General features: G+C 41.6%; 1 protein-coding gene across 1 annotated transcript; it reads left to right on the forward strand.

The window, feature by feature from the left end:
- Positions 1 to 409: 409 nt before the first annotated feature.
- On the forward strand, positions 410 to 25,528 carry mcoln2 (mucolipin TRP cation channel 2). The gene is made up of 14 exons (XM_061824461.1): positions 410 to 611; positions 1,013 to 1,166; positions 5,536 to 5,709; positions 5,883 to 6,039; positions 7,218 to 7,296; positions 7,392 to 7,488; positions 8,188 to 8,287; positions 8,554 to 8,666; positions 8,765 to 8,914; positions 14,709 to 14,810; positions 16,670 to 16,792; positions 17,924 to 18,130; positions 19,969 to 20,102; positions 25,092 to 25,528. The coding sequence occupies exons 1-14, from the start codon at positions 568 to 570 to the stop codon at positions 25,126 to 25,128; spliced, it is 1,671 nt and encodes a 556-aa protein (XP_061680445.1). The 5' UTR covers positions 410 to 567; the 3' UTR covers positions 25,129 to 25,528.
- The last annotated feature ends 27 nt before the right edge of the window (positions 25,529 to 25,555 follow it).

Below are 25,555 nucleotides of genomic sequence, written 5' to 3' on the forward strand. Positions count from 1 at the left end.
GATGAAATCGTTCTTGCTAGGTCATGTTCCCTTTATTTCCATCCTCTATAGCAGGCTAAACGGGTTTCTGGATCTCAAGAGACACAACTTCAGGGCAAAATTAAAACAATTTTAACAACTGTGATTTTTATTTCTTTTATTTATTTTTACAAATACAAAACATATTTATTAAAAAGCAGATTCAAACATTTATATGCTATACTGTGTCGTATTCTTTTATAATTAGGTTGATCAACGCAAAGTATTTTGAAGGGGGCTTTTATTTTTTATTTTAAGTTAAGTCGTTCGGAGGAACGACTTTTACTACACTTCCAGGACATCTAAAACTGACGTTTCTCTACGTTGAGCATGGGTAGTGTCAAAATGTCATGCGTGGCAGTATAATATCGCCACAGTGCCACCCAGTGGTCGCAACGGGGGACAGTTGAGCCCGGCCCCCAAACAGCCTTGCTGATTGGCTCGCCCGCACCCGGCAGTCAGTCTCTCCCTGCGATCACTGCACAGCGGCTGGCTGCCTCTACGGTAATGGCCACGGGTGGCGACTGACTGGCCTGGGCTGCCACCAACATGGAGCTATTGGCTCGCTATCTCGACAGGAGTAATTCAGTCAGGTGAGTTTCATACATGTTGTGCTGTCTTTCTTCCTTGGAGTGACCTTCCGTATTTGAAGTTTCAATAAAAGTGTCACTGTCAGTCACCTTTCAATAGTAAAAAGCTTAGTGTATTTAAGAGGAAATATCATTTCAACCTTAAAACACCATTCCAATTAAGCTAATGACAACGACAGCACACGTTGGAATTTATTTCTAAATGGTTTGTGATATTAAAATAAACATTGACGGTCAATATTGAACTTCCTGAAGCAACTTTGGACTCGAGCTACAGCCATGAAAGCAACTAGTGTTTGTCCTTAGGCCAGCCTGCTACTTCTTGAAAAATATACTTAATCCTCAACTAAATTTGTATAAAATCTTGATTGATACCATTGTGAAAGATGATTTGTGTTCCCCAGTTCAACCACAACTCAAGACTTAATCAAGGAGGAGAACCTGAGGGATGACTTGAAGTTCTATTTTATGAGCCCATGTGAGAAGTACAGGGCCCGAAGGCACATCCCCTGGAAACTTGGGGTGCAGATCCTCAAGATAGTCATGATCACCACACAAGTATGTACTTCACAGCTCTTTTTTTTTCTAAATCTGTCACGTACTTAATTTGTAGTTGAATACACAATCACAAGTTGAACTTTTGTTGTATTTTCCAATGTTATATGTGTTTTAGTGCTGTGTGATGATATATGTACAACATATTGATCTGCACATTAAACTTTGAGCTCCTTTTGCTGACAGTGGTTGAATTATTGCAACATTAAGAGGAAATGGAGGGAACCTGTTTCTTTCAGCAGATGTGAAACCAAAAGTCTGCAGTTGTGTGTTCATTGTGTTACTTTGGAAGGAAACTACGTTCATAGAGTGAAACCTCAGATCACTTTTCTTGGTACTTAAACCGACTAGTGAACGCATCAACTTTACTGCTCCACAATGACAATTATGCAGTTGAAACCAGATATTTACATTATACACTAAAAAACAAATACAGTGGAGCCTCAGAGTTCGACCATTGTGAATTGTTCAAAGTCCGATTTATTCAACCTCCAACATTTTCTTCCAAAGGAAATAATGCAAATGTGTCTAATCCGTTCCCACCTTCCAAGTAGTAAATTCCCGTTTTAGTTTCTAGTCATGTAAAGCATACACACACTGTATTTAAACAATAAAAAAAATAGACAAACATAAAGCAATACTAGTTAACAAGAGCTGTAACCAACATGCAGCCCATTTTCATACTTAGAGATTATGTCCTTCCTTAAATCCACTGTGGTTTGCTCAGCTTTCCTTTTCCTTTGCTGCTTGTAGCACTGCTGTCTTTCTTGGACTCAAAATTAAAAAAAAAAGTTGGGGCAAAAGTCCGATTTGTATGACCCCCTGAGTCGTTTCAACTCAAAAGGACCTGCCCCACCCCCTGTCTGACATGAAAACAGATTTAACCTACTCCCATTTTAGGTCAATTAGGATTATCAAAACTACAGTATTTCTATTTGGTCAATGCCACAATAATTTCTTGGGTATTTTTTTCATTAAGTCAAATTCAGAAGTTTACATAAAGTATGATTAGTATTCTATCAAACAATTTGGGAAAAACAAAATGATCGTGTCATTTCTTTGAGAGGTTCTAAATAGGTTTGACATCTGAGTTAGACAGCCCTGTAGTGTGTTTGGCCGAGGCACACCTGAAACACACCGCTTCTTTGTTTAACATTATGTTCTATGTAAATTTATTCAAACAATTATACACAAGTTTATACACTATGGCAATGTCCACCCATCATACCGCTTGAGAAGGAAACAAAATCTGTGTCTCAGAGATGAATGTGATTAAGTCTGAAATGTACTTATCAGCAATGGTTCCTCTAAGCTGTGCAACTGTGTATTTGCGCACTTGTTACATACTCTCAGCACAGAGGAAAACAGATCCAGCGCAGTGAACTACAGCCTGACGTCTTTTTTTTTTTTTTTTTTAAACACAGCAGCACACTGCCTCTCACAAAGAGCTGCTGCTCGGCCACACACTCTACTTTCTAGTTTACCTGACACCGCCCCCCTCCATTTTAAAGGGGTACACTCAATTACAAACACCGGGGTATGTGAATAATAGAAGAAAAAATGGTGAAACTGGATGAGATTTTTTTTTTTTTTTTTTTTTTTAATTTTTGAGTAAAAAATGTCTGGTCTGAAGCCAAAGTACAAAGTGCAGGATGAGATGGTTTGTAATGTTAAAATTCCACCTTGGCACAGCCTCACTGAGATCAAAGCACAGACGATACATTACCCAAAAAGCTAATTCTGTATTTTAAATTTAGGAGGCAACATAACATTAACCCTAAAACTGTTTGGGAGCATCATTCAGCTTTCAACATGCATTGTCAAAGATATTCTGCAAGCAATAATTCAGTTTTACACCAAGAAAAACAGAAGAGGATATCATTGTGGGTTAAAAAAATAAATAAAATGGCTTGGTATGTATTTGTATTGTAATGTATTTATTCGTTTGTTGACATTTTCAGTGTAAGTTTGCAAAAACACAAAATTGTTCTTAAAAATGTTCTGATGGGAATGTAATCTGAACCTTTTCATGAGCCATGTAACTTTAATGGATGAAATTGATTGACCACAGTGCATACGTCTGATGTTGCTCACAGTGGTCAAAGGGAGTGCTCACGGCCTTAGTGTGTTTGCTCAGACACATAAAAAAATTAGAGGGAACTTTGCTCATCCGCCAACGAACAAAAGCAAAAGACCTTGTGAAGATTATCCACAGTGAAACAAGTACCGCACTAACATTGAACGAAAGACCACTCTGCGAGGAAAAAGCTATTACTTGTACAGAAACACAAAAAAGCCACATTGCTTTTTTTTTTTTTTTTTTCATTTTTTTAATGCAGGTCCTGTAGTCTGATGAAACAAAAATTGCAATGTTATAGCATAGTGAAAATCCTTCTGTTTGGAGCAGTGGTTCTTAACCTGGTTAGATCGAGCCCCAGGGGCTCGGTGAGTCAGCCTCAGGGGACCAGCAGAGGTCAACACAAACTGTGTGTATGTGTGTGCCCGCCCATTTGTATGATTTGTAACAACTCTTTGGAACAACAGCGGTCTTCGCCTTGAGGCATCACCAAATTGTAGAAAGTCTTTGAGATACTCACATTGTTTGCTATAACCTCTTTGTGAGCACTTCCCAAGGAGAAGCCGAGCATTCATGAACTAAAGTAAACCAAGAGTAAACATTACATTGATTCGACATTTTGTATTTTTGAGTTCAATACATGATTTGTTGGTTATGTTCTCTAGAGATGGTCATTTTGTGTGCAAGTGATGCAAGATTTATTTTGTGCTCCAATAAAACGTACCTATATTTTGAGTTAGAACAAAATTTCATTCTTTTACCATGGACCCATACATATAAAAACCTTGTTACTGGGCAGCTTCTGTCTTCTTCTTTGGCTGTCCTTCCAGAAGACACACGTCTTGTGTGCGGCAGATACCAAGATAAGACCCGGACGTCTGTATTGCACATTCCTTTGTAATAAATCCATTTGCTGTTAACTTTTTCTAATCATTGGTCATATCTTCCTCGACTCGTGAACACGCATAGGGTCCAAACTCGCAAATCCCTACAATATGTAAGACGAACTTTGTACGAGCACTGAATACTATTTATGATTTTCCTCAAATGGCTGTTTTGACTGTATAATCACCACCACCACTTCTTTTCCTTTCGGCTTGTCCCGTTAGGGGTTGCCACAGCGTGTCATCTTTTTCCATCTTAGCCTATCTCCTGCATCTTCCTCTCTAACCCCAACTGCCCTCATATCTTCTCTCACAACATCCATCAACCTTTACTTTGGTTTTCCTCTCGCTCTTTTGCCTGGCAGCTCTATCCTCAGCACCCTTCTACCAATATACTCACTCTCTTACCTCTGGACATGTCCAAACCATCGAAGTCTGGTCTCTCTAACCTTGTTTCCAAAACATCCAACTTTGGCTGTCCCTCTAATGAGCTCATTTCTAATCCTATCCAACCTGCTCACTCCAAGCGAGAACCTCAACACCTTCTTTTCTGCCACCTCCAGTTCTGCTTCCTGTTGTCTCTTCAGTGCCACCGTCTCTAATCCGTACATCACCACTGTTTTATAAACTTTGCCCTTCATCCTAGCAGAGACTCGTCTGTCACATAACAGACCAGACACCTTCTGCCAACTGTTCCAACCTGCTTGGACCTGTTGGGTAGGAAGCGAGATGCACCCTTAACTGGTTGCCAACCAATCACAGAGCGCATGGAGACAAACAACGGTCGCACTCACAATCACATCTAGGGGCAATTTAGAGTGTCCAGTTAATGTTGCATGTTTTTGGGATGTGGGAGGAAAGCGGAGTGCCCAGAGAAAACCCACGCTGGCACAAGGAGAACATGAAACGCCACACAAGTGGCACCTGGATTTGAATCCCGGTCCTCGAACTGTGAGGCCAATACTCTAACCAGATGCATCACCGTGCCACCATTATTTATATATATATATATATATATATATATATATATATATATATACACACATTTAAAATAATTATATTTGTTCACATTTGCTCCTGCAATTGTCATGTATTTTTAATTCATTTTAAATCAGAGGCCATAAAAAATTGTCACACTAACATTTAAGCATCAGACTGTTCAATTTATGTGAAGGGTTTTAGTGAAACTAAATGCTTGTAATATCTATAAAAAGTGAAGAAAAATAGCATTTTTTTTAAACAATGTACTCTCAGAATTAAAAAAAAAAAAAAACAGACCCATTTAGGGGATGGATGAAGTAGTAGTTTTAATTTTGTTTGTAAATTGTTTCAGTGGGCCACAAAGACTTGGATGGTCTCACCGGATGTGTGATGTGTCAGCCATAATTCGAAGCATATTTGTTCTTTTCAGCTCGTCCTTTTTGGTCTCAACAACCAGCTGGTTGTGTCCTACAAGGAGGAGAATGCCATGGCCCTGAAAAACTTGTTCCTGAAGGACTATGGCGGTGTGGACGAAGATGACTACTGTGTTGCGGTCTACTCACAACAAAGTGTCTATGACAGCTTGTTTTATTTGCTGAAGCAGGCAAGTTCAACCATCAATTATTAATAGAACAAAAATGTTGAGAATTTCATAATGACGTTTCAAGGTAGGATATTTTATATTTAAGTCCTGCCAGCAAAGGGCCCGTAAGATAATGTTTGTGTGTGATTTGTCTTGGATCAGTGGAATTATTGTGACGCTGCTGGTGTTTACAGTACAGCCAGCTGGGCCGGCTCGCTGTGAGTCCCATCACTTACGCTGAGGATGAAGATGGTGGCTTGCTTCCGCTGGTCATCTGCAAAACTCTTTATAGAAGAGGCAGTGTAGCACCTTCGGATAAGACCTATGACATCGACGCCCATTTGGAGACAGGTAAACGTTGCTCTTGCTTGTTACTGTCTTGCCCTGTTCTGCATTAATGGCTCGTTTGGCCACAATTTGGTGTTTAAGCAAACACAAAATATTATCAACAATTGTTAATGCTCCCAAGTTAAAATATGTAACCAATACCTCAAAAATCAATCAAACCATGTGTGATGTCACCCAAAGTTAATGTCAGTGAGCATAGAGTATTGACTACACATCTTTTGCTTTTTATGATACCCCCACAGATGTCCAACATTGATAGCAACGATACGACAACCATAGAACAAGATTAACTTGATGTGGCACGGGAAAGCATTTTCTAGCTCAGGACTATGAACTATATCATTAAAATCATTAAAATGTTACCAACAGTGGTCAATGTCAACAGACCTTAATTGGTGTGTACTAGTTTTTTTTTAACAATATAAAAAGATTGACAAATCTCATTTGTGATGAGTGGCCTACACTTGTGGGAGTGATTTGTAGTATTTTTGAAAATACTGATTCTGTAATGAAATTCAAGCTTTTCAGTCAAGTGTTACCAAACAGATGCTAATTTAAATATTGTACATTATATCAATATATACAGTATGTAGCATACACAATTTTCTCTCCACAACAATTCCAGCAAAATCTAAAGAATCCATTAGGTGATATTGCTTAGAAAATGCCCCCTTGTTCCCCTCACCATTACTTTTTCATGGGAGAGTAATTTCTTTTTTTTTTAACTTTTTTCTTCTTTGTACTTGATACTTGACGCATGGTTGTTGAGAATGTTAGTGTTGCTTTAGAAAAGTTTAGAATGTATGTCGTGAAAGGTGTTGAATTTTAATGTGATTTTGTCCTTTTAATGTTATATCCTCAAATTCACAAAATAAGTGATTTTTTTTTTTTTTGTTATAAAGCCTACGTTGTGATAACTTTCTCAGTGAGCTAGATTTGGTTAGCCAGAGAGTAAATCGCTCTCTCAGCATATTATTGGGTGAAATCCATTATGATCACTTGCTTGAAGAGAAACCGATAAACAACATAACCTGTTTGATGATCTAAAGATGACCTCGATGAACCCCACGAACAACAAAATGTATCGTGCCGAAGTCATTGTACACAGTGAAATAACTACTAGTTAGTTCTCTGTATTTAAGAGTGGATCTTGCATTCTTATATTTCATTCTCCCACCCAGTTTGTTTATCACTTGAGCCAAAGACTGCCCACATATGGAAAACCAATAATGCATCCTTTTATGACCTGGACTTTTACAGGTATTCTATCACAACACTATGTCGCACAATGCACACATTTACAAAGTATTGTACCCCCTGTAGCTGTATGAAACTAATGTTATGCTAATTTCTAGGTTGGTGGACATGAAAGTAATCTTCAATTTAAAAGGGATCAACTTGCAAACAGTGCGATCACGCGAGTTACCTGACTGTTATTCATTTTCTGTCACGGTATGTCTGAGACTTATTCTCTCTCATGAGAAATGTCAATTCAGTGTAAGATGAACATTGTAACCTTGGCACCATGAAAAATATATCACGAGTTACAATTACTCAAAAAAAAAAAAAAAAACTGTCAGTCGGACAGATAAAGCGATTTTGGTGAATTTAGTCAAGGTGCATCCAGACAGATATGTGAGCTTCATAGACGTGTGTGGGTCAGACGTACTTCATAGATAAATGAGCAATGTCTATTGAACCCTCTGAATCATTATATAACTCTCTTAATACATTATTATCCTAATCATTTCTGTATATTTTTAAAATCATTCCAGTTGCGGCAGGACTGTTTAGGAGTGAGAAACTCTCCTTTCATGCAAATTAAGTAATCTTCCACTGCATGCTTGTCATGTCATCAGAGTATTAAGGGTGTATAGAATTTGTGTACATGGTTTTAATCTTTCCCATCATGCCAAAATAAGATCAAATTTATAAAATGGAGGAATGGTAGTGTGCAATGATTAACTTTTTTTTTTTTTTTTTACACTTAGATGACAGTTAAGATGTTCTTGATGTTAACATTTTCCATAAAATATTATTTTCAAAGGCTTTACAAGTTAGTTTTACCCTTGAGCAGATTATTTCAGTTTCCATTATTGCATATTGAAAATAGTTGTTTTCAAATCATTAATTGTATTTTCTGATCCCCAGGTAACATTTGATAACCAGTGTCACAGTGGAAAGGTGAAACTCTTTCTAGACATCGACGCACAAAGCAGTGCGTGTCGAGGCTGGAAGATCTCTGGAACCGGTACCGATAAATGACGCTGCTAGATGTTTTATTGCTAAGATTTGGTGTACATGTACATACATTAAATGACAAAAGATTTGAAGTTTAGTTGCACATGAACATTGCAAATATTGGAGTGTTTTTGCTGCAGAAATGCCAACAAACTCATGCAGAGCTCAAAGTTGCTTGTTGTGCCTAGAGAGGCGGTTTCCTTTGTTGTTATCAGTAATAAAAGTGGCGCACTTATGTGAGAGATTGTCCTCTTGTTCCCTATCTCTGTGTTTCAGCCCAGAAAAACACACACTATCTCTTGGTGTTCGACGGCTTTGTCATTGTAGTTTGCCTCACCTCAGCTGTGCTGTGCACCCGCTCCATAGTGCTGGCTGTCAGGTTACTGCGGGTCAGCTTGTCTATTGCCATATATACAGTATAAGTTCAATGTAGTAAACATGTACAATACACGCATATATTATTCGTGTGGTCTGGTGTGCTTTTCAGAGATTCTCCAGGTTTCTCCATGAAAACTACAACCGGAAAGTGTGTGAGGACGACCAGGGAGAATTCCTAAATGGCTGGTATGTGCTGGTCATTGTCAGTGACCTCTTGACCATTGTTGGATCAATATTGAAGATGGAAATTCAAGCAAAGGTAAACCAGTTTGCTTTCAGGTAGTGCATAAGCTTTCAAATTTGAAAGTATTAAAAAATTTGATTCACGTGGCTTTGGGATCTAAAAAAACGTTGACTGTTCAATCGGTCTATTTCAATGTTTAAAGGTCTAATCCAGAGGAAACTTAATTTATTTGTCTATCATACAAATGTAGCTAAAATTTAATGAAAAATATTTTAAAAAATTCTCAACTAAACAGAAATGAAATAAACTGGTGTCAATGTCAGTCTCAAGATTTTTTTTTTCGAAACGTCACTTCGATTCGCCAAGTTCCGTAACTCCCCGGAATGTGATGTCACATCAAGACAACATTTTGCCAGAGAGTGAAAAAGCTACCAACGATAAATGAGGAAATGTGTTGCATACAGCTGTTCTGCTGCTAACGCTGACGGAGTCAGCTTACATGAATGGCCGAAACATTAACGGATAGTCAGGTTATGGACCAGGTCTGTGAAGACAAAGCGGGCGCGTTGGATTTACAAATCAAAGTGGACAGTAATATGTTCCAAGCATTTCATACAGGACTGCTTTGAAAACCCATTACAGCGTTCACTTGAGAATTAAGTACGTACATGTTCAATTGTTTAGTATAGACAAGTATCTACCTCGTTTTAAATGTAAGTACAATACCGATACAGATATATATGTCAGCTAATATCCGTATCCATATGATGTTTAGGAGGTGATGAAATTTGGACACTGTATAAAGTTAGTGTACTGTTGACGCTGAGGTCTTCCTGAAATTCGACTACGGGAGTGTGTGCTCTCAACTGTTAGGTGCATGATTTAAAATACGGGCTAAATGCATGGAAATAACGCGAAGAATGGCCTCTAAACATGTGATCTTTAAACACAGAACGATACCGAAGGTTTCGATTTTTGTTTAACGCCGACTCAGTCGCTAGTACAACAACAACAAATGACTTATTTTTGTGTGCAAGTAGCATTAGATGTTTAAACGTGTTTGAATTAGATTATTTCGTCAACAAGGTGTATGTAAATTTCTTGAGGCACCTACCAGTCTGTGTTTTGGGTTCCACGTTAACTTCGTCAGGTCTCTCCGAATTCTGTCCTTGTGTTGCATTCGTCAACTCAGGTTCGAACATATGTGGTTGAATTACACCTGCATGGGATGTTTTCCGAACACGGGAAGAATTATAAAATTCCTCCTATTCAGTTCCTATCTCTCCCACAGAGCTTTCCATAAAAACTTCATCCCTGCTGTCTATCTCCTCTAGATCCCACTCGCAGCGTGTATGATTGCAGGCATGAGGATTTTGGCAAATATGGTAACCGATCTTTCGGTTCCATTGATTTTTGTCCTGGGAAACGGTGGGAAACGATTTTTCGGTTCCCATTGATAATGCTCATGGGAACCGGTTTTTACATGTACTTCAAAATAAAGCCTTTGCAGGCATGAGCATTTTGTGTTTTACGCTTAGCAACCGACATGTTTGACTAGCGTTTGAGTGACCCAGATATGAATAACTCGACCTTGCACATGCGTAGCGCAGAAGCGGAAACCGGTGCTGTTTGTAAACCACACTGACAAAGCTGGGCGTTTTAATCATTAAAAATAAAGGGGTTCATGTAGGTTTGTTTTATAATGCAGCCCTATGGGGGCACAAACCAGTGCAATCTGTAGGCCGGTCCCAAGCCCGGATAAATGCAGAGGGTTGCGTCAGGAAGGGCATCCGGCGTAAAAACTGTGCCAAACAAATATGAGCGTTCATCTAAAGAATCCCATACCGGATCGGTCGTGGCCCGGGTTAACAACGCCCGCCCCCGGCACTGCTAACCTGCAGGGCGTCGGTGGAAATTCAGCTACTGTGGGTCAAAGACAAAGAAGAGGAGGAAACCGGATCCAGCGTCAGAAGAAAAAGAGGAATGCACAGAGCCTACAACTGAGTGTAGGGACTTTGAATGTTGGGACTATGACAGGAAAAGCACAGGAGTTGGTTGACATGATGATTAGGAGAAAGGTTGATATTCTGTGCATCCAAGAGAGCAGGTGGAAAGGTAGTAAGGCTAGAAGTTTGGGTGCAGGGTTTAAATTATTCTACCACGGAGTAGATGGGAAGAGAAATGGAGTAGGGGTTATTTTAAAGGAAGAGCTGGCTAAGAATGTCTTGGAGGTGAAAAGAGTATCAGATCGAGTGATGAGACTAAAATTTGAAATTGAGGGTGTTATGTATAATGTAGTTAGCGGCTATGCACCACAGGTAGGATGTGACCTAGAGTTGAAAGAGAAATTCTGGAAGGAACTAGATGAAGTAGTTCTGAGCATCCCAGACAGCGAGAGAGTTGTGATTGGTGCAGATTGTAATGGACATATTGGTAAAGGAAACAGGGCGATGAAGAAGTGATGGGTAAGTACGGCATCCAGGAAAGGAACTTTGAGGGCAGATGGTGGTGGACTTTGCAAAAAGGATGGAGATGGCTGTAGTAAACACTTATTTCCAGAAGAGGGAGGAACATATAGTGACCTACAAGAGTGGAGGTAGAAGCACGCAGGTAGATTATATTTTGTGCAGACGATGTAATCTGAAGGAGGTTACTGACTGTAAAGTAGTGGTAGGGGAGAGTGTAGCTCGACAGCATAGGATGGTAGTATGTAGGATAATTCTGGTGGTGGGTAGGAAGATTAAGAAGACAAAGGTAGAGCAGAGAACCATGTGGTGGAAGCTGAAAAAGGAAGAATGTTGTGCAGCCTTCCGGAAAGAGGTGAGACAGGCTCTCGATGGACAACCGAAGCTCCCGGAAGACTGGACGACGACAGCCAAGGTGATCAGAGAGACAGGCAGGAGAGTACTTGGTGTGTCATCTGGTAGGAAAGGGGAGAGGCGACTTGGTGGTGGAACCCCAAAATACAGGGAGTCATACAAGGAAAGAGATTAGCGAAGAAGAAGTGGGATACTGAGAGGACTGAGGAGAGGCGAAAGGAGTACATCGAGATGCGACGTAGGGCAAAGGTAGAGGTGGCAAAGGCTAAACAAGAGGCATATGAAGACATGTACACCAGGTTGGACACGAAAGAAGGAGAAAAGGATCTCTACACAGGTTGGCCAGACAGAGGGATAGAGATGGGAAGGATGTGCAGCAGGTCAGGGTGATTAAGGATAGAGATGGAAATGTGTTGACTGGTGCCGGTAGTGTACTAAATAGATGGAAAGAATACTTTGAGAAGTTGATGAATGAAGAAAATGAGAGAGAAGGAAGAGTTGAAGAGGCAAGAGTGAAGGACCAGGAAGTGGAAATGATTACTAAGGGGGAAGTCAGAAAGGCACTACAAAGGATGAAAACTGGAAAGGCAGTTGGTCCTGATGACATACCGGTAGAGGTATGGAAGCAATTTGGAGAGATGGCTGTGGAGTTTTTGACCAACTTATTCAACAGAATACTAGCGGGCGAAAAGATGCCTGAAGAATGGAGGAAAAGTGTTCTAGTTCCCATTTTTAAGAACAAAGGGGATGTTCAGAGCTGTGGGAACTATAGAGGAATAAAGTTGATGAGCCACACAATGAAGTTATGGGAAAGAGTAGTGGAGGCTAGACTCAGGACAGAAGTAAGTATCTGCGAGCAACAGTATGGTTTCATGCCTAGAAAGAGTACCACAGATGCATTATTTGCCTTGAGGATGCTCGTGGAAAAGTACAGAGAAGGTCAGAAGGAGCTACATTGCGTCTTTGTGGATCTAGAGAAAGCCTATGACAGAGTACCAAGAGAGGAACTGTGGTACTGCATGCGTAAGTCTGGTGTGGCAGAGAAGTATGTTAAAATAGTACAGGACATGTATGATGGCAGCAGAACAATGGTGAGGTGTGCCTTAGGTGTGACAGAGGAATTTAAGGTGGAGGTGGGACTGCATCAGGGATCAGCTCTGAGCCCCTTCCTGTTTGCAGTGGTAATGGATAGGCTGACAGATGAGGTTAGACTGGAATCCCCTTGGACCATGATGTTCGCAGATGATATTGTCATATGCAGTGAAAGCAGGGAGCATGCAGAGGAACAATTGGAAAGATGGAGACATGCACTGGAAAGGAGAGGAATGAAGATTAGCCGAAGTAAAACAGAATATATGTGCGTGAATGAGAAAAGTGGAGGGGGAAGAGTGAGGCTACAGGGAGAAGAGATAGCGAGGGTCGACGACTTCAAATACTTGGGGTCAACAATACAGAGCAATGGAGAGTGTGGTCAGGAAGTGAAGAAACGGGTCCAAGCAGGTTGGAACAGCTGGCGAAAGGTGTCTGGTGTGTTATGTGACAGAAGAGTGTCTGCTAGGATGAAGGGCAAAGTTTACAAAACAGTGGTGAGGCCGGCCATGATGTACGGATTAGAGACAATGGCACTGAAGAAACAACAGGAATCTGAACTGGAGGTGGCAGAAATGAAGATGTTGAGGTTCTCGCTCGGAGTGACCAGGTTGGATAGGATTAGAAATGAGCTCATTAGAGGGACAGCCAAAGCTGGATGTTTTGGAGACAAGATTCGAGAGAGCAGACTTCGATGGTTTGGACATGTTCAGAGGCGAGAGAGTGAGTATATTGGTAGAAGGATGCTGAGGATGGAGCTCCCAGGCAAAAGAACGAGAGGAAGACCAAAGAGAAGGTTTATGGATGTGGTGAGGGAAGACATGAGGGCAGTTGGGGTTAGAGAGGAAGATGCAGGAGATAGGCTAAGATGGCAAAAGATGACACGCTGTGGCGACCCCTAACGGGACAAGCCGAAAGGAAAAGAAGAATGTAGGTTTGTTTTATACAGATTGTTGTATTTCGTTGAACTTGTTTTACATTCCACACATGGACGAATTTTATTAAAAGTAAGCCCGGAGATCTGGGAAACAGACTTTCGGTTCCGTGTTTTCTCAGGCTGGGTAACAACACGGTAACGGAACGATCGTTTCCGTGAAATGCTCATGCCTGTGATTGTGTATGTAGGAAGCCATTGTGTTTACAGCGGTTGTCTTGGCGTTATGTCACAAGGCAGCAGCTTCAACAGAGCCTCAGTTTGAAACAGCCACTGGGGGCATTCGGATAAAAAAAAAAAAAATGTGCACTTTGGGGCTACTTTAATTTCTGTTGTGCTGAGTATTTTTAAAATATTTTTTTAATGAAAAATTACCTACGTTTGTGTGATGTATAAATAAAATATAGGTCCTCTGGATTAGACCTTTAATCAATACTGTACTGACAGTAAATACTCTTAAATCCCAATGTACACAGTTGGTCTTGCTTATTTATGAGCAATTGCATTTTTACTGTACCTAATAAAAGCTTAGTGGCATTCACTGGCTCTGGGACTCAGTTTTAACACTCACAGAAAAAGAAACATGCACTATGTACAAATATTTTATTAATTTGGGACCCAAATACCTTTTAGACTTTCTATCCATTTGAAACTAAAAGTTTTCACATTTTCTCCTACTTTCATATTCTGCAGGCGGTCATGAGGCTGAATATTTGGCCAATATTGCAAACAAATTGTCACGTTTATATTTTTCACAAATGTATATTCTTGGTCAGTCCCCATGTGGGACCTTTATTTTTACCCACTGTTGAACAAGTGTTCAAAATGGCACAGTACAATACAATACATAGTTGCTCAATAGTCATGCATGGTTTTGTTTCCTAAAAATCAGTGGATTTAGAGATATATGGAGTCTGCCTGACCGACGCCAGCAATAACAATCTTTTATTGTCCCCAATGACGTATACGCTTAGTCATTTAAAATTATTGAACTGACTTACCTCACTTCCCCTGTCTTTGCCCATAGAGTCTGACCAGCTATGATGTCTGCAGTATATTTCTGGGTACGGCAACGTTATTGGTCTGGGTCGGTGTGATCCGCTATCTGGGCTACTTCCAAAAATACAATGTGAGTCTTCAGATTTTAGTTTTTGCTCATATGGACTAACTAAGGCTACTTTGGGTTCGTAGTTGTTTTGATGTGGAGGAGCATATTGTATACCATGAGGTGTCAGAAAAGCTCCACTACAGGCGTCACAAAAGATACTGTATATTTCCAAAAGAAACTGAGGTTTCTCCCTTAATGTGGGCCCTAAGATCAACTGGCATGTCCACAAAGAGATCCTGCTCTGTTTGCTTCCTTCACTCCGCAAGAGGAGGCGAGAGCTGTGGCACAACAATTCGTCGCTGCTTCCTCATGACAACGGGCTGGCTAACAATGCCCTGAGCATCTGACAGTTCTCACCGTGCTGGAGAGACTGCTGTATTTACCCAAGCTGGCTTCCTCTTTCCTGTGCTTAAAGGCAGAGTGTCATCCCTATAAACATTCTAAAATAGATATTGTAATGAAAAATAAATATAACATTATTCACTTCAATGTCTATACGAAAAAATAAATGTGAGCGGAGAGCGTGTCATCCATGTGCAAAGTTGCAGAAGTGTCATTCCACGGCATCCAAGTGGTCGCCATCCTCTGTCCGTGATGTCACCCCGACATTCGCCAAGGAAAACACCCTAACTATGGGAGATGAACACGCACCTTCTGACATTGAAGCTCTTTTCGAAAGGAGAACACAACACAACAGAGTGAAGTTCCTGTCCGATCCACTTCCACGGCAGAGATGAGCCACCGCGGCTCATCGCAGCCGGCCGGTGTGGTTCATTTTCGGCGCGGAGGTGGCTTATCACTGAGCCGAGCCTCGCTGCTTTCGGGGGTTGTTCACAGCCGCAGCAGTACGTAATGAAAAACACCGTCGAGCCGGGTCGCTTTACTGCGTTGTCGCCGAACGTGGCTGAGTGAGGCAGAGCCGAGCCGTGCTGCTTTAGGGGGTTGTTCATAGATGCCGCAGTACGCGATGAACAAAACCGTCGAGCCTGGGCGCTTTACTGCGTTGTCGTCGCACGCATTTGAGTACTGCATTGTGGCAGCGTTCTTAAGAGCCGCCGCCATCCGGGAGCCCGTGCGCTTCGCTGACGAAGCGACGCAGCAGCCCGACGCCGTCCGACGCGCTCGACACATTTCGTATGTTACGTTATGAGAGACGGAATACGTGGTCCGCCCCAAACTATTTTATTTTCGTAGCTGTATACACACCTAGCTGTCATTTGGAACCCACGAAGCTCTCGTCCTCTGCACTCGTGCAATCCATTTTTCACGACAAACCGGGTCTCTTGCAAACTTATGAATCGTAAATCCATCCTCCCGAGTGTTCAAGCAAAAGCAATGTCCAGCAATGCAACGAGTCGGCATTTTGGCTAATACGAAGGAACAAAGAACTACCTTCCCGGAGATAAAACTAATGGAAACAAACGAGTCTACTTGAGGGCGGGTCTGTCCTTTAGGTCACTTCCTGCTTCTTCTCATCAACAAATCCCTCGAGAGGATTTTCATGGCGGGAGTTACAAAAAGCTTTATACGTCCAAAACATGTTTTGTGGTGGGGGAAAAAACGCATGGGTCCATGTCGGCTGCCGTTTTTTCATTAATAAACTAGAACTCGTCCATTTCATGACAGTGGCACTTTGAGGAGATCATTAAGGGGACTCGTTTTGAAGATGTATATGACATCACGATGGCAATGCGAAGAGTCCTGGAAGAATACTTCCAGGAGTTTATCCAGAAGGATTACAGAATCAGTAGGGGGGTTAGTTTGGATTATGAACTGTATCATGTTTGACCCAGCCCTGGAATTTTATTGACACCGCTTGTATCTCTGTGGAGCTTTGAGTTTCTTTCCTCCTTAAAGATAAGTTTTATCTCTATGTGTAGGTGCTGATTTTGACCATGAAGGCAGCCTTTCCAAAAGTGTTGCGTTTCTGCTGCTGTGCTGGCATGATCTACCTTGGTTACACATTTTGTGGGTGGATTGTGCTGGGGCCTTACCATGAGAAGGTAACTAGTTTTGACGAGCATCATGAGTGAGGGGTACAGTGCAATTTCTTGAGTTAAATGAAATTAAAACTTCAGAAGTAAACCAGCTTTACAAACTGTCAAAAATTTTGTTTTTTTTTTTTTTTGGTTTTTTTTTTTTTTTTAAATAGAATGTTGGAGTTTTGACAGTAGGTGTCAGTATTGACTTGTGTACCTTTCCTTGGTCATCAAACTCCAGACTTGAGCAGTCTCACTGACATTAAAGCATGTTTCCCCTAACAAAGTCTATGTAATTGATTAATTGAACTGCAGGTCACCATCTTCAAATGTAAGCAAATCTAGTAGTGGTCCTTTTCGTATACAAATTTCTGCTCATTTTCCAAGCTGCAGTCCATTCATCTCTACATTCTGCAGGCTGGTGAAGTCAACCACAAAATGCTGTGTTATTCTTTCCAGGAAGTATTTCCTGAAGGAATAAACAGATGATGTTGCAGGACTTGGTATCGCACACGTCCTCAAGTTAGATCTATACTGTTGTACCGAAAGGCTGTTTTAGCTGCTTTTTTTTTTTTACTTTTACAGACAGAACCATCTGAATCAATGACATAAAACAATCTGGCATTTACCTTTTACCCAGAAGCCTTTGAGGTGGGATATTCCCACAACTGTGTGGGCTTCAACACAGCGACGTCCCGTCCCGCAAGCAATGAAATGGTGTGAGGACAGAAATGCACTGGAGCCTATCTATTATCAAATATATTTGAAAATTTGGGGGAAATCAGTCAATGGGTGAATCTGCAGGTGCCAAAGCATGATTGTGTGGGGATCCAGTGTACTTCTCAGACAACAACAACCCACAAGGCAGGAGAAGTGTCAAAATTCAGACCTTGATGTCACTCATATAGAATTACTAGCAAGAAAAAGCTTTACAGGCAATGTTAAAGAAGTATTTTAAAAACCCTGTCTTGGTTTGAACCTCCCCCCCCCCCCCCTCTTTTGTACCTGGTTTATCGAGCATTTTTCTTAGTGGTGCCATGTTAAGGCATTAACACATCAATGAATGTTTACATTAGATAAGACTGAGCAATCAAAGTATTGACTGTCTTCTTGTTTTTACTTGTGATAAATGTTTGCCCCTTCCATTTCCCCCAGTTTGAAGGCCTGAGCCTTGTGGCGGAGTGTCTGTTTTCCTTGTTGAACGGCGACGACATGTTTACCACCTTTGCCCAGTTGAAGGACAAAAACACGCTGGTTTGGCTCTTCAGTCGGGCCTACCTGTACTCCTTTATTTCACTCTTCATCTACATGGTGCTCTCGCTCTTCATCGCCCTCATCACCGATGCCTACGAGACCATCAAGGTACTTTGTTCTTTTCCTTTCAGCTTGTTAGGGTTCGCCACAGCGCATTATCTTTTTCCATTTGCACCTATCTCCTGCAGCTTCCCCTCTAACCCCAACTGCCCTCCTGTCTTCTCTCACAACATCCATCAACCTTCTCTTTGGTCTTCCTCTTACTTTTTGCCTGGCAGCTCCATCCTCACCACTTTTCAACCAATATACTCACACTTTCGCCTCTGAACAGGTCCAAACCACACAATGTCCACTCTCTTGAACCTTGCCTCCAAACTATCTAAATTTGGCTGTCCCTCTAATGAACTAATTTCTAATCCCATCCAACCTGCTCACTCCTAGCGAGAACCTCAACATCTTCATTTCTGCCACCTCCAGTTCAACTTCCTGTTATCTCTTCAGTGCCACCGTCTCTAATTTGTACATCATGGCTGGCCTCACCACTGTTTTATAAACTTTGCCCTTCATCCTAGCAGAGACTCTTCTGTCACATAACATACCAGATACCTTCTGCCAACTGTTCCAACCTGCTCGGACCCATTTCTTCACTTCCTTACCAAACACCACCATTGCTCTTGATTGTTGACTTAAATATTTGAAGTCGTCCACCTGTGCTATCTCTTCTCCCTTGAGCCTCACCGTTTCCTCTCCTTTCGACTGCATACATCCATCTCTCTAATTGTTCCTCCACCTGCTCCCTGCTTTCACTGCAGATCACAATGTCGTCTGCGAACATCATGGTCCAAAGGGATTCCAGTCTAACCTCATCCATTACCTATCCATTACCCCTGCAGACAGGATCCCTGATGCAGGCCGAACTCCACCTTGAATTCTTCTCTCACACCTATGCCACACTTCACCACTGTTCTGCTGGCTTGGTACATGCCTTGTACTATTCTATTCTTCTGCATGCAGTACCACAGTTCCTCTCTTGGTACTCTGTCATAGACTTTGTCTAGATCCACAAAGATACAATGTAGCTCCTTCTGACCTTTTCTGTACTTTTCCACTAGCATCCGCAAGGCACATAAATTATGCATCTGTGGTACTCTTTGTAGGCATGAAACAATACTGTTGCTCCCAAATACTTACTTCTCTCCAGAGCCTAGCCTCCATTTCTTGTTCCCATAATGTCATTGTGTGGTTCGTTAACTTTATTCCACTGTAGTTCCCACATCTTTGCACATCGCCTCTGTTCTTAAAAAATGGAAACTAGCACACTTTTCCTCCATTCTTCAGGCATCTTCTCACCTACTAGTATTCTGTTGAACAAAAGTTTTGTTCAACAACAAAAACTTCATAGCCACCTCTCCAAATTGCTTTTATACCTCTATAGTTATGTCATCAGGACCACCTGCCTTTCAATTTTTCACCGTCTTTAATGCCTTTCCAACTTCCCCATTACTAATCATTGCCACTTCCTGGTCTATGACTCGCATTCTCTCTCATTTTCTTCATTCATCAATTTCTGAAAGTATTCTTTCCATCTATTCAGTACAGTACTGGCACTAGTCAACACATTTCCATCTCTAACCTGCTGCGCATCCTTCCCATCTCAATCCCACTGTCTGGCCAACCTGTAAAGATCTTTTTCTCCTTTATATAAAGGTACTTCCTTATGAGCTGTGTAAAAGATCTTGTGCTTGGCAATGTCAAATATCAACAGAAAAACAATAAAACTACTCTTTTTGTGGATATGCACAACACTTTGGTTGGTGTTAATTTAGTTTTCCCATATTTGGCTCTACAATGATATATCAATATTCCTAATAGGCTTTATTATAAAAGCTATGAAAATTATACTATTTAGTTTTGACTGTTGCATTATGGCCTGGTTTTACTCACAGAATTACCAGAGGAATGGATTCCCACTGACAGATCTGCAAAAGTTCCTGAGAGATCAGAAAGATTTTGTATCCTCAGAGGAGAGCAGACAGGCAGACCTGTACACCCGCTATTCATTGTTCTGCTGCTGCGAAAAGTATGTTACCTGCATCATTGCATAAGCACACATACGGCAAAATTGCCGTCAAAAATTCACTAGGCTCCCCTTACTTTTTCTTTCCTGTTCATATGTTCACTGGCAAACCGAGCGACGTCAAAGTGAGCTGTTAGTATTTATCTGAATATACATCAGATCAAAGATCAGTGTACTTTGCGACCATTCATTTTTCCTTCAAGGAAAACAGGAAAAAATGGAAATGACCCCATTTTCACTTTTTTGGTTTAATATAAGAAAACAAGCAAAAAAAAAAAGGAAATTAGTCGTCTCCAGTTTCTTTTTTGGAAACTGGAAATTGATAAAAACGAGCTTTTTATTTGAATTTGCATTGTATATTTATCATAAATAAGGTAATTAAATACAACCCTAATTTTCTTCAAGCTTGTTTTGTGTGGCTTTGCCTTGACCCAGAAGAGCTTTTTCTTTTACTGCTGGTTGCTGCAAGTCCATGTCCTACATCCAGTGATGGTGATCCGGGGACGACCCAAGCCATGCTGGAAACATGACATCTCCCAGCTGGCCTGGGAGTACCTTGGGATTACCCTGGAAGAGTTGGACAAAGTGGCATGGGATGGACATGGGCTTCCCCCCACAACCTAACTCCAGATAAGCACAAGAAAATGGATGGATGGATTAAACCCCCCAAAAAAATCACATAGAGGCTTGTTTTTCAATTTTCAAACGAAACGGTAGATGACTTGTTTTGTGTTTGTTTACATAAAAGTAAAATGGGGTCATTTGCTGTTTTTTTTTAATTTATTTATTTTTCCCTCCTGTTTTTGTTTTCCTGCATCAGAATGAAAAACAAATGGTGGAAAGTACATAGACATTCACCCCATGTATGAACAAAACTCAAACTAGAAGCACGTTTAGGTTTCATGAATGTTACCATTACTTTTCATCTGGGCGTTTTAAACAGATTGTAATAAATGTCTGGAATAAAACTTTTTGTTGTTGTGGAAACAGCCTAAAGGGGGTTTCAAATGAGTTAAGCACCAAATTTGGAACATGAACACATAAAGTGGAACCTCAAAAGTTAACTAAACTTTTTGACATCCCAATCCCTAAGATTTGTGATATTTGTATTGCTCCTTTCATACTTGGCATTCACACCTTTTCTTAGACTACAAAAGATTTCATTTCTTTTTCTATCAGGGCGTTAGAATAAGTCAAAAGCAACGCACTTGGAGTTAATCCTGTATTGTAGCTTGTCACTAACATGAAGTCCCAAATTTGCTGACCACCGATGGGTAAATTTATTATAAAGATCACAAAAGACATTTATTTAAAAAAAAAAAAAAAAAAAGACTTGTATCCCATTTTGGTACCCAATCCCACAGTTTACTGTAGATAGTATGCCTGCAGTTAAAGTGTATGGAATGCCAAATTTCTAAAGCAAATTATCTTATCTAGATGAAAATATCTGTTCAATTGTTCCTTAAAATGCATATCCTGTTCGATGTTTTTACCAAAAAATATAAGCGTTCATGAATTAAAGTCCGTGAACTTTGACCGAGCTTCGCTTACCTGCAGAACGACTCATTTCGTGGGCGGACCACTGACGTCACAAATTCTGCGATGAGCTGTTTTGGAACGACGATAAGCTGGGAGTTTTTCGTATTCACACACAAGAAAAAATTTGTTTCGAGAATTTCTCAGTGATTATAAGCTAAAACCAATCTGGAAAAATGATTTATGATTATTTGTATTTTATTTTATTATTATTATTAAAACTGTGCCAAACATTTGAGCATTCATGTGAGATGCTGTGGCGACCCCTAGCAGGGCAAGATGAAAGAAAGCGGCGTTATAAACATAACATTATTACTTATTTGTGAGAATATACCAACTTAGACTACGTTATCGGCTTCTGTGTCTTTTGATGCGATAATAAGCATTTCACACGCAAAGTAGTTGTCGCGTTTGTGTATCACTAAATACACACCGTTTGCATAATTTCAAAACAAGACCGAAAACTTCGTCTATATATTCAGAATATCAAAGTCTTTACTATTTACTAGTTTATGACTAACTAAACCAAACAAGAACTTCAGAAACGCTTACCAGTTGATATTTCCAACACGAGGCATATCCTTCTTCATCGCCAGCTATTTCGTCTGAATTTGAACGTGTGTGCTGTCTAACTGGCTCAAATTGATAACCTTAAACGCCTTCATAAAGCTCATATTCTTCGACGTCTTCGTAGGACCCTTCAGAATATTGTTCATCGCTAGAATTATCGGGGCCCATGCTGTTGTCACGACGTCCTACGTCATGCCCCTGATCGGCTTTCTCCGCCACGTTTCTGTCCTTTTCCGGCGGATAGAGCAATGTGCGATCATTGGTTGTAAATAATGGAAAAATAAAAATGTTTCCTTCATAACGGATTTAAGATTCGTATTCAGCATAAAAACTGTATAATATTAGCAAAAAGGTGCATTGTGGTCCTTCCATTCCCTTTAAAGGTCATTTAAATAATCAATCCTTTTCCTAGAGCCAATACCTATTCTTAGAGAGTGGAGCGGGATTCCCTCCACTCTGAGGTTTGGCGTGGGCTTCCCTGCTCTGACAACATTGAAATTAGCTGCTTGACACACCCACCAATGCCTGATTAAAGGGTTACACTGGGAATGTCCACCACCCCAGATTCATTGCAGTGGCTCCGAGATAAACACACTATAATCACCAGCTGGTTACAACTACAACATTTGAGCCAGAAAAAGGAAAGCTCAGAGGTTAGCTGGGCAAAGGCTTTGAATTGACATTGCAGTTTGAATGTACAGTATGTTTCTACACAGGCTGTCTTCAAATATTACTTAGACCACTCGTCATTCTTTTGTCATAGGATGGCCTTTCCTAACATGCCTGAAGCAGATGCAGTATACCATGTTTCTGAAATCTTATAAGGCAACAGAGTTGTTGAAATGTCGGCTGCGGAATGCGGCTTTGGTGGTCACTGAGGCAAAAACCCGGGTGTGGGAGGAGTTCGATGAGGCCATGGAGAACGACTTCAGGATGGCTTCGAGGAAATTCTGGTCCACGTCTCAGGAGGGAGAAGCAGTGCACCGTCAACATTGTGTATAGTGGGGGGAGCGCTGCTGAACTCAACTCGGGATGTTGTGAGTCGGTGGGTAGAATACTTCAAAGACCTTCTCAATTCCACCAATACGCCTTCCCACGAGGAAGCTGAGTTTGGGTGCTCTGAGGCGGGCTCTTATATCTCTGGGTTTGAGGTCACCGAGTTGGTTAAAAAGCTCCTTGGTGGCAGGGCCCCGGGGGTGGATGAGATTCGCCCGGAGTTCCTAAAGGCTCTGGATGTTCTGGGGCTGTCATGGTTCACACGCCTCTGCAACATCGCGTGGACATCGGGGACAGTACCTCTGGATTGGCAGACTGGGGTGGTGGTCCCCCTTTTCAAGAAGGGTGACCGGAGGGTGTGTTCCAACTATAACACACTCCTCAGTCTCCCTGGTAAGGTCTACTCAGGGGTACTGGAGAGGAGGGTCCATTGGGAAGTTGAGTCTGGGATTCATGAGGAGCAATGTGGTTTTCGCCCTGGCCGTGGAACAGTGAACCAGCTCTACACCCTCGGCAGGATCCTCGAGGGTACATGGGAGTTCGCCCAACCAGTCTACATGTGTTTTGTGGACTGGGAGACTGTGTTCCTCGGGGGAGTCCTGTGGGGGGGGTTCTTAGGGAGCATGGGGTACCGAATCCTCTGATACGAGCTGTTCGGTCTCTGTACGACCGCTGTCAGAGTTTAGTCCACATTGCCGGCAATAAGTCGGACTCGTTCCCGGTGACCGTTGGACTCCGCTAAGGCTGCCCTTTGTCACTGATTTTGTTCATAACTTTTATGGACAGAATTTCTAGATGCAGCCGAGGCGTAGAGGGTGTCCGGTTTGGTGGCCTCAGCATCGCATCCCTGCTCTTAGCAGATGTTGTGGTTCTGTTAGGTTCATCAAGCCGTGATCTCCAGCTCTCACGGGAGCGAATCGCAGCCTAGTGTGAAGCAGCTGGGATGAGAATCAGAACCTCCAAGAGACTATGGTCCTCAGTCGGAAAAGGGTGGCATGCCCTCTCCAGGTCGGGGATGAGATCCTTCCCCAAGTGGATGAGTTCAAGTATCTTGGGGTCTTGTTCACAAATGAGGGAAGAATAGAGCAGGAGATCAACAGATGGCTCGGTGCAGCGTCTGTGATGCAGACATTGTATCGGTCCGTTGTGGTGAAGAGGGAGCTAAGTCGAAAGGCGAAGCTCTCAATTTACCAGTCGATCTATGTTCCCACCCTCACCTATGGGCATGAGATGTGGGTCGTGACCGAAAGAACAAGATCCCGGATACAAGCCGCCGAAATGAGTTTCTTCCGCAGTGTGTCCGGGTGAGGAACTCGGTCATCCGGGAGGGGCTCAGTGTTGAGCCGCTACCCCGCCGCATTGAGAGGAGCCAAAAGAGGTGGCTGGGGCATCTGATTCAGATGCCTCCTGGACGCTGCCTCCCTGGTGAGGTGTTCCGGGCATGTCCCACCGGAAAAAGACCCGAGGACAACCCAGGACACGCTCAAGAGACTGTCTCTCAGCTGGCTTGGGAATGCTTTGGGATCCCTCCGGAAGAGCTGGACGAAGTGGCTGGGGAAAGCGAATCTGGGTATCCCTGCTTGAAGCTACTTCCCCCGCGACCCGACCCGGAAAAGCGGTAGATAATGGATGGATAATTCTACCATGTAAAAGACACAGTGTCAACTATCAATAAATCTTATTTTAAGACATTTTTATATACAAGAGGTGCAAAATGGCTATTCAGGTAAAAGACGATTCATTAAAACACATCAGTAAAAAGATTCAAACATGGTCCCCATGAGACTGAAAGCAGTAATACTGTAGATATCTGGATAACAAATACCAGCAGTCCATTTGAACAAAGTGACACTTGAACTTTTTTTTTTTTTTTTACTCTATTCCGAACAGACTCTCTGAAAGTGATGACATTGCACTCATCGGCTGACAAATGTTGCCGCTCCTGATTGAAGAAATCTGGGAAGAGAGCAATGAAAATGAGACTTCACACGTCAGATGCAAACTTGCAAAGATTCCACGGAGTCCCTGCTTTACCAGTGTCATTCCAGAAGGTACACATTGTGTACTGCAACAAAGACATTATGTAAATATGAGACTGAAACTAACTCATACAGTATGTCTTGAAGCAAGATGTAAATGTTTGTGTGTGCGTGTGTCTTGGTGAGCAGGGTGACAGTGTCAGCATGTGGTGGGAGTGGTGGATGGGTTCCATAAATATACAAATGTTCCCACATATGCAGGTGCTTTAATAGTATTATACAGTAAAATGTGATTGTCCATTGTTGGTGCCGACATTGAGATGTTGCAAAGTAAAGTAAAAGCTACCAGTTATGTCTCTGTGGACTTTTTGCTAA

This window comes from Syngnathoides biaculeatus, chromosome 7 (assembly GCF_019802595.1).
Source record: "Syngnathoides biaculeatus isolate LvHL_M chromosome 7, ASM1980259v1, whole genome shotgun sequence".
Classification (NCBI taxonomy): Eukaryota; Metazoa; Chordata; class Actinopteri; order Syngnathiformes; family Syngnathidae; genus Syngnathoides; species Syngnathoides biaculeatus.

Bases quoted from the DNA above. Each gene is read 5' to 3' on its own strand.
- mcoln2 (XM_061824461.1), top strand. From the start codon at position 568: ATGGAGCTATTGGCTCGCTATCTCGACAGGAGTAATTCAGTCAG. The intron at 8,915-14,708 runs GTAAACCAGTTT...CTTTGCCCATAG, and splicing joins AGATGGAAATTCAAGCAAAG to AGTCTGACCAGCTATGATGT. The intron at 14,811-16,669 runs GTGAGTCTTCAG...CTCTATGTGTAG, and splicing joins GCTACTTCCAAAAATACAAT to GTGCTGATTTTGACCATGAA.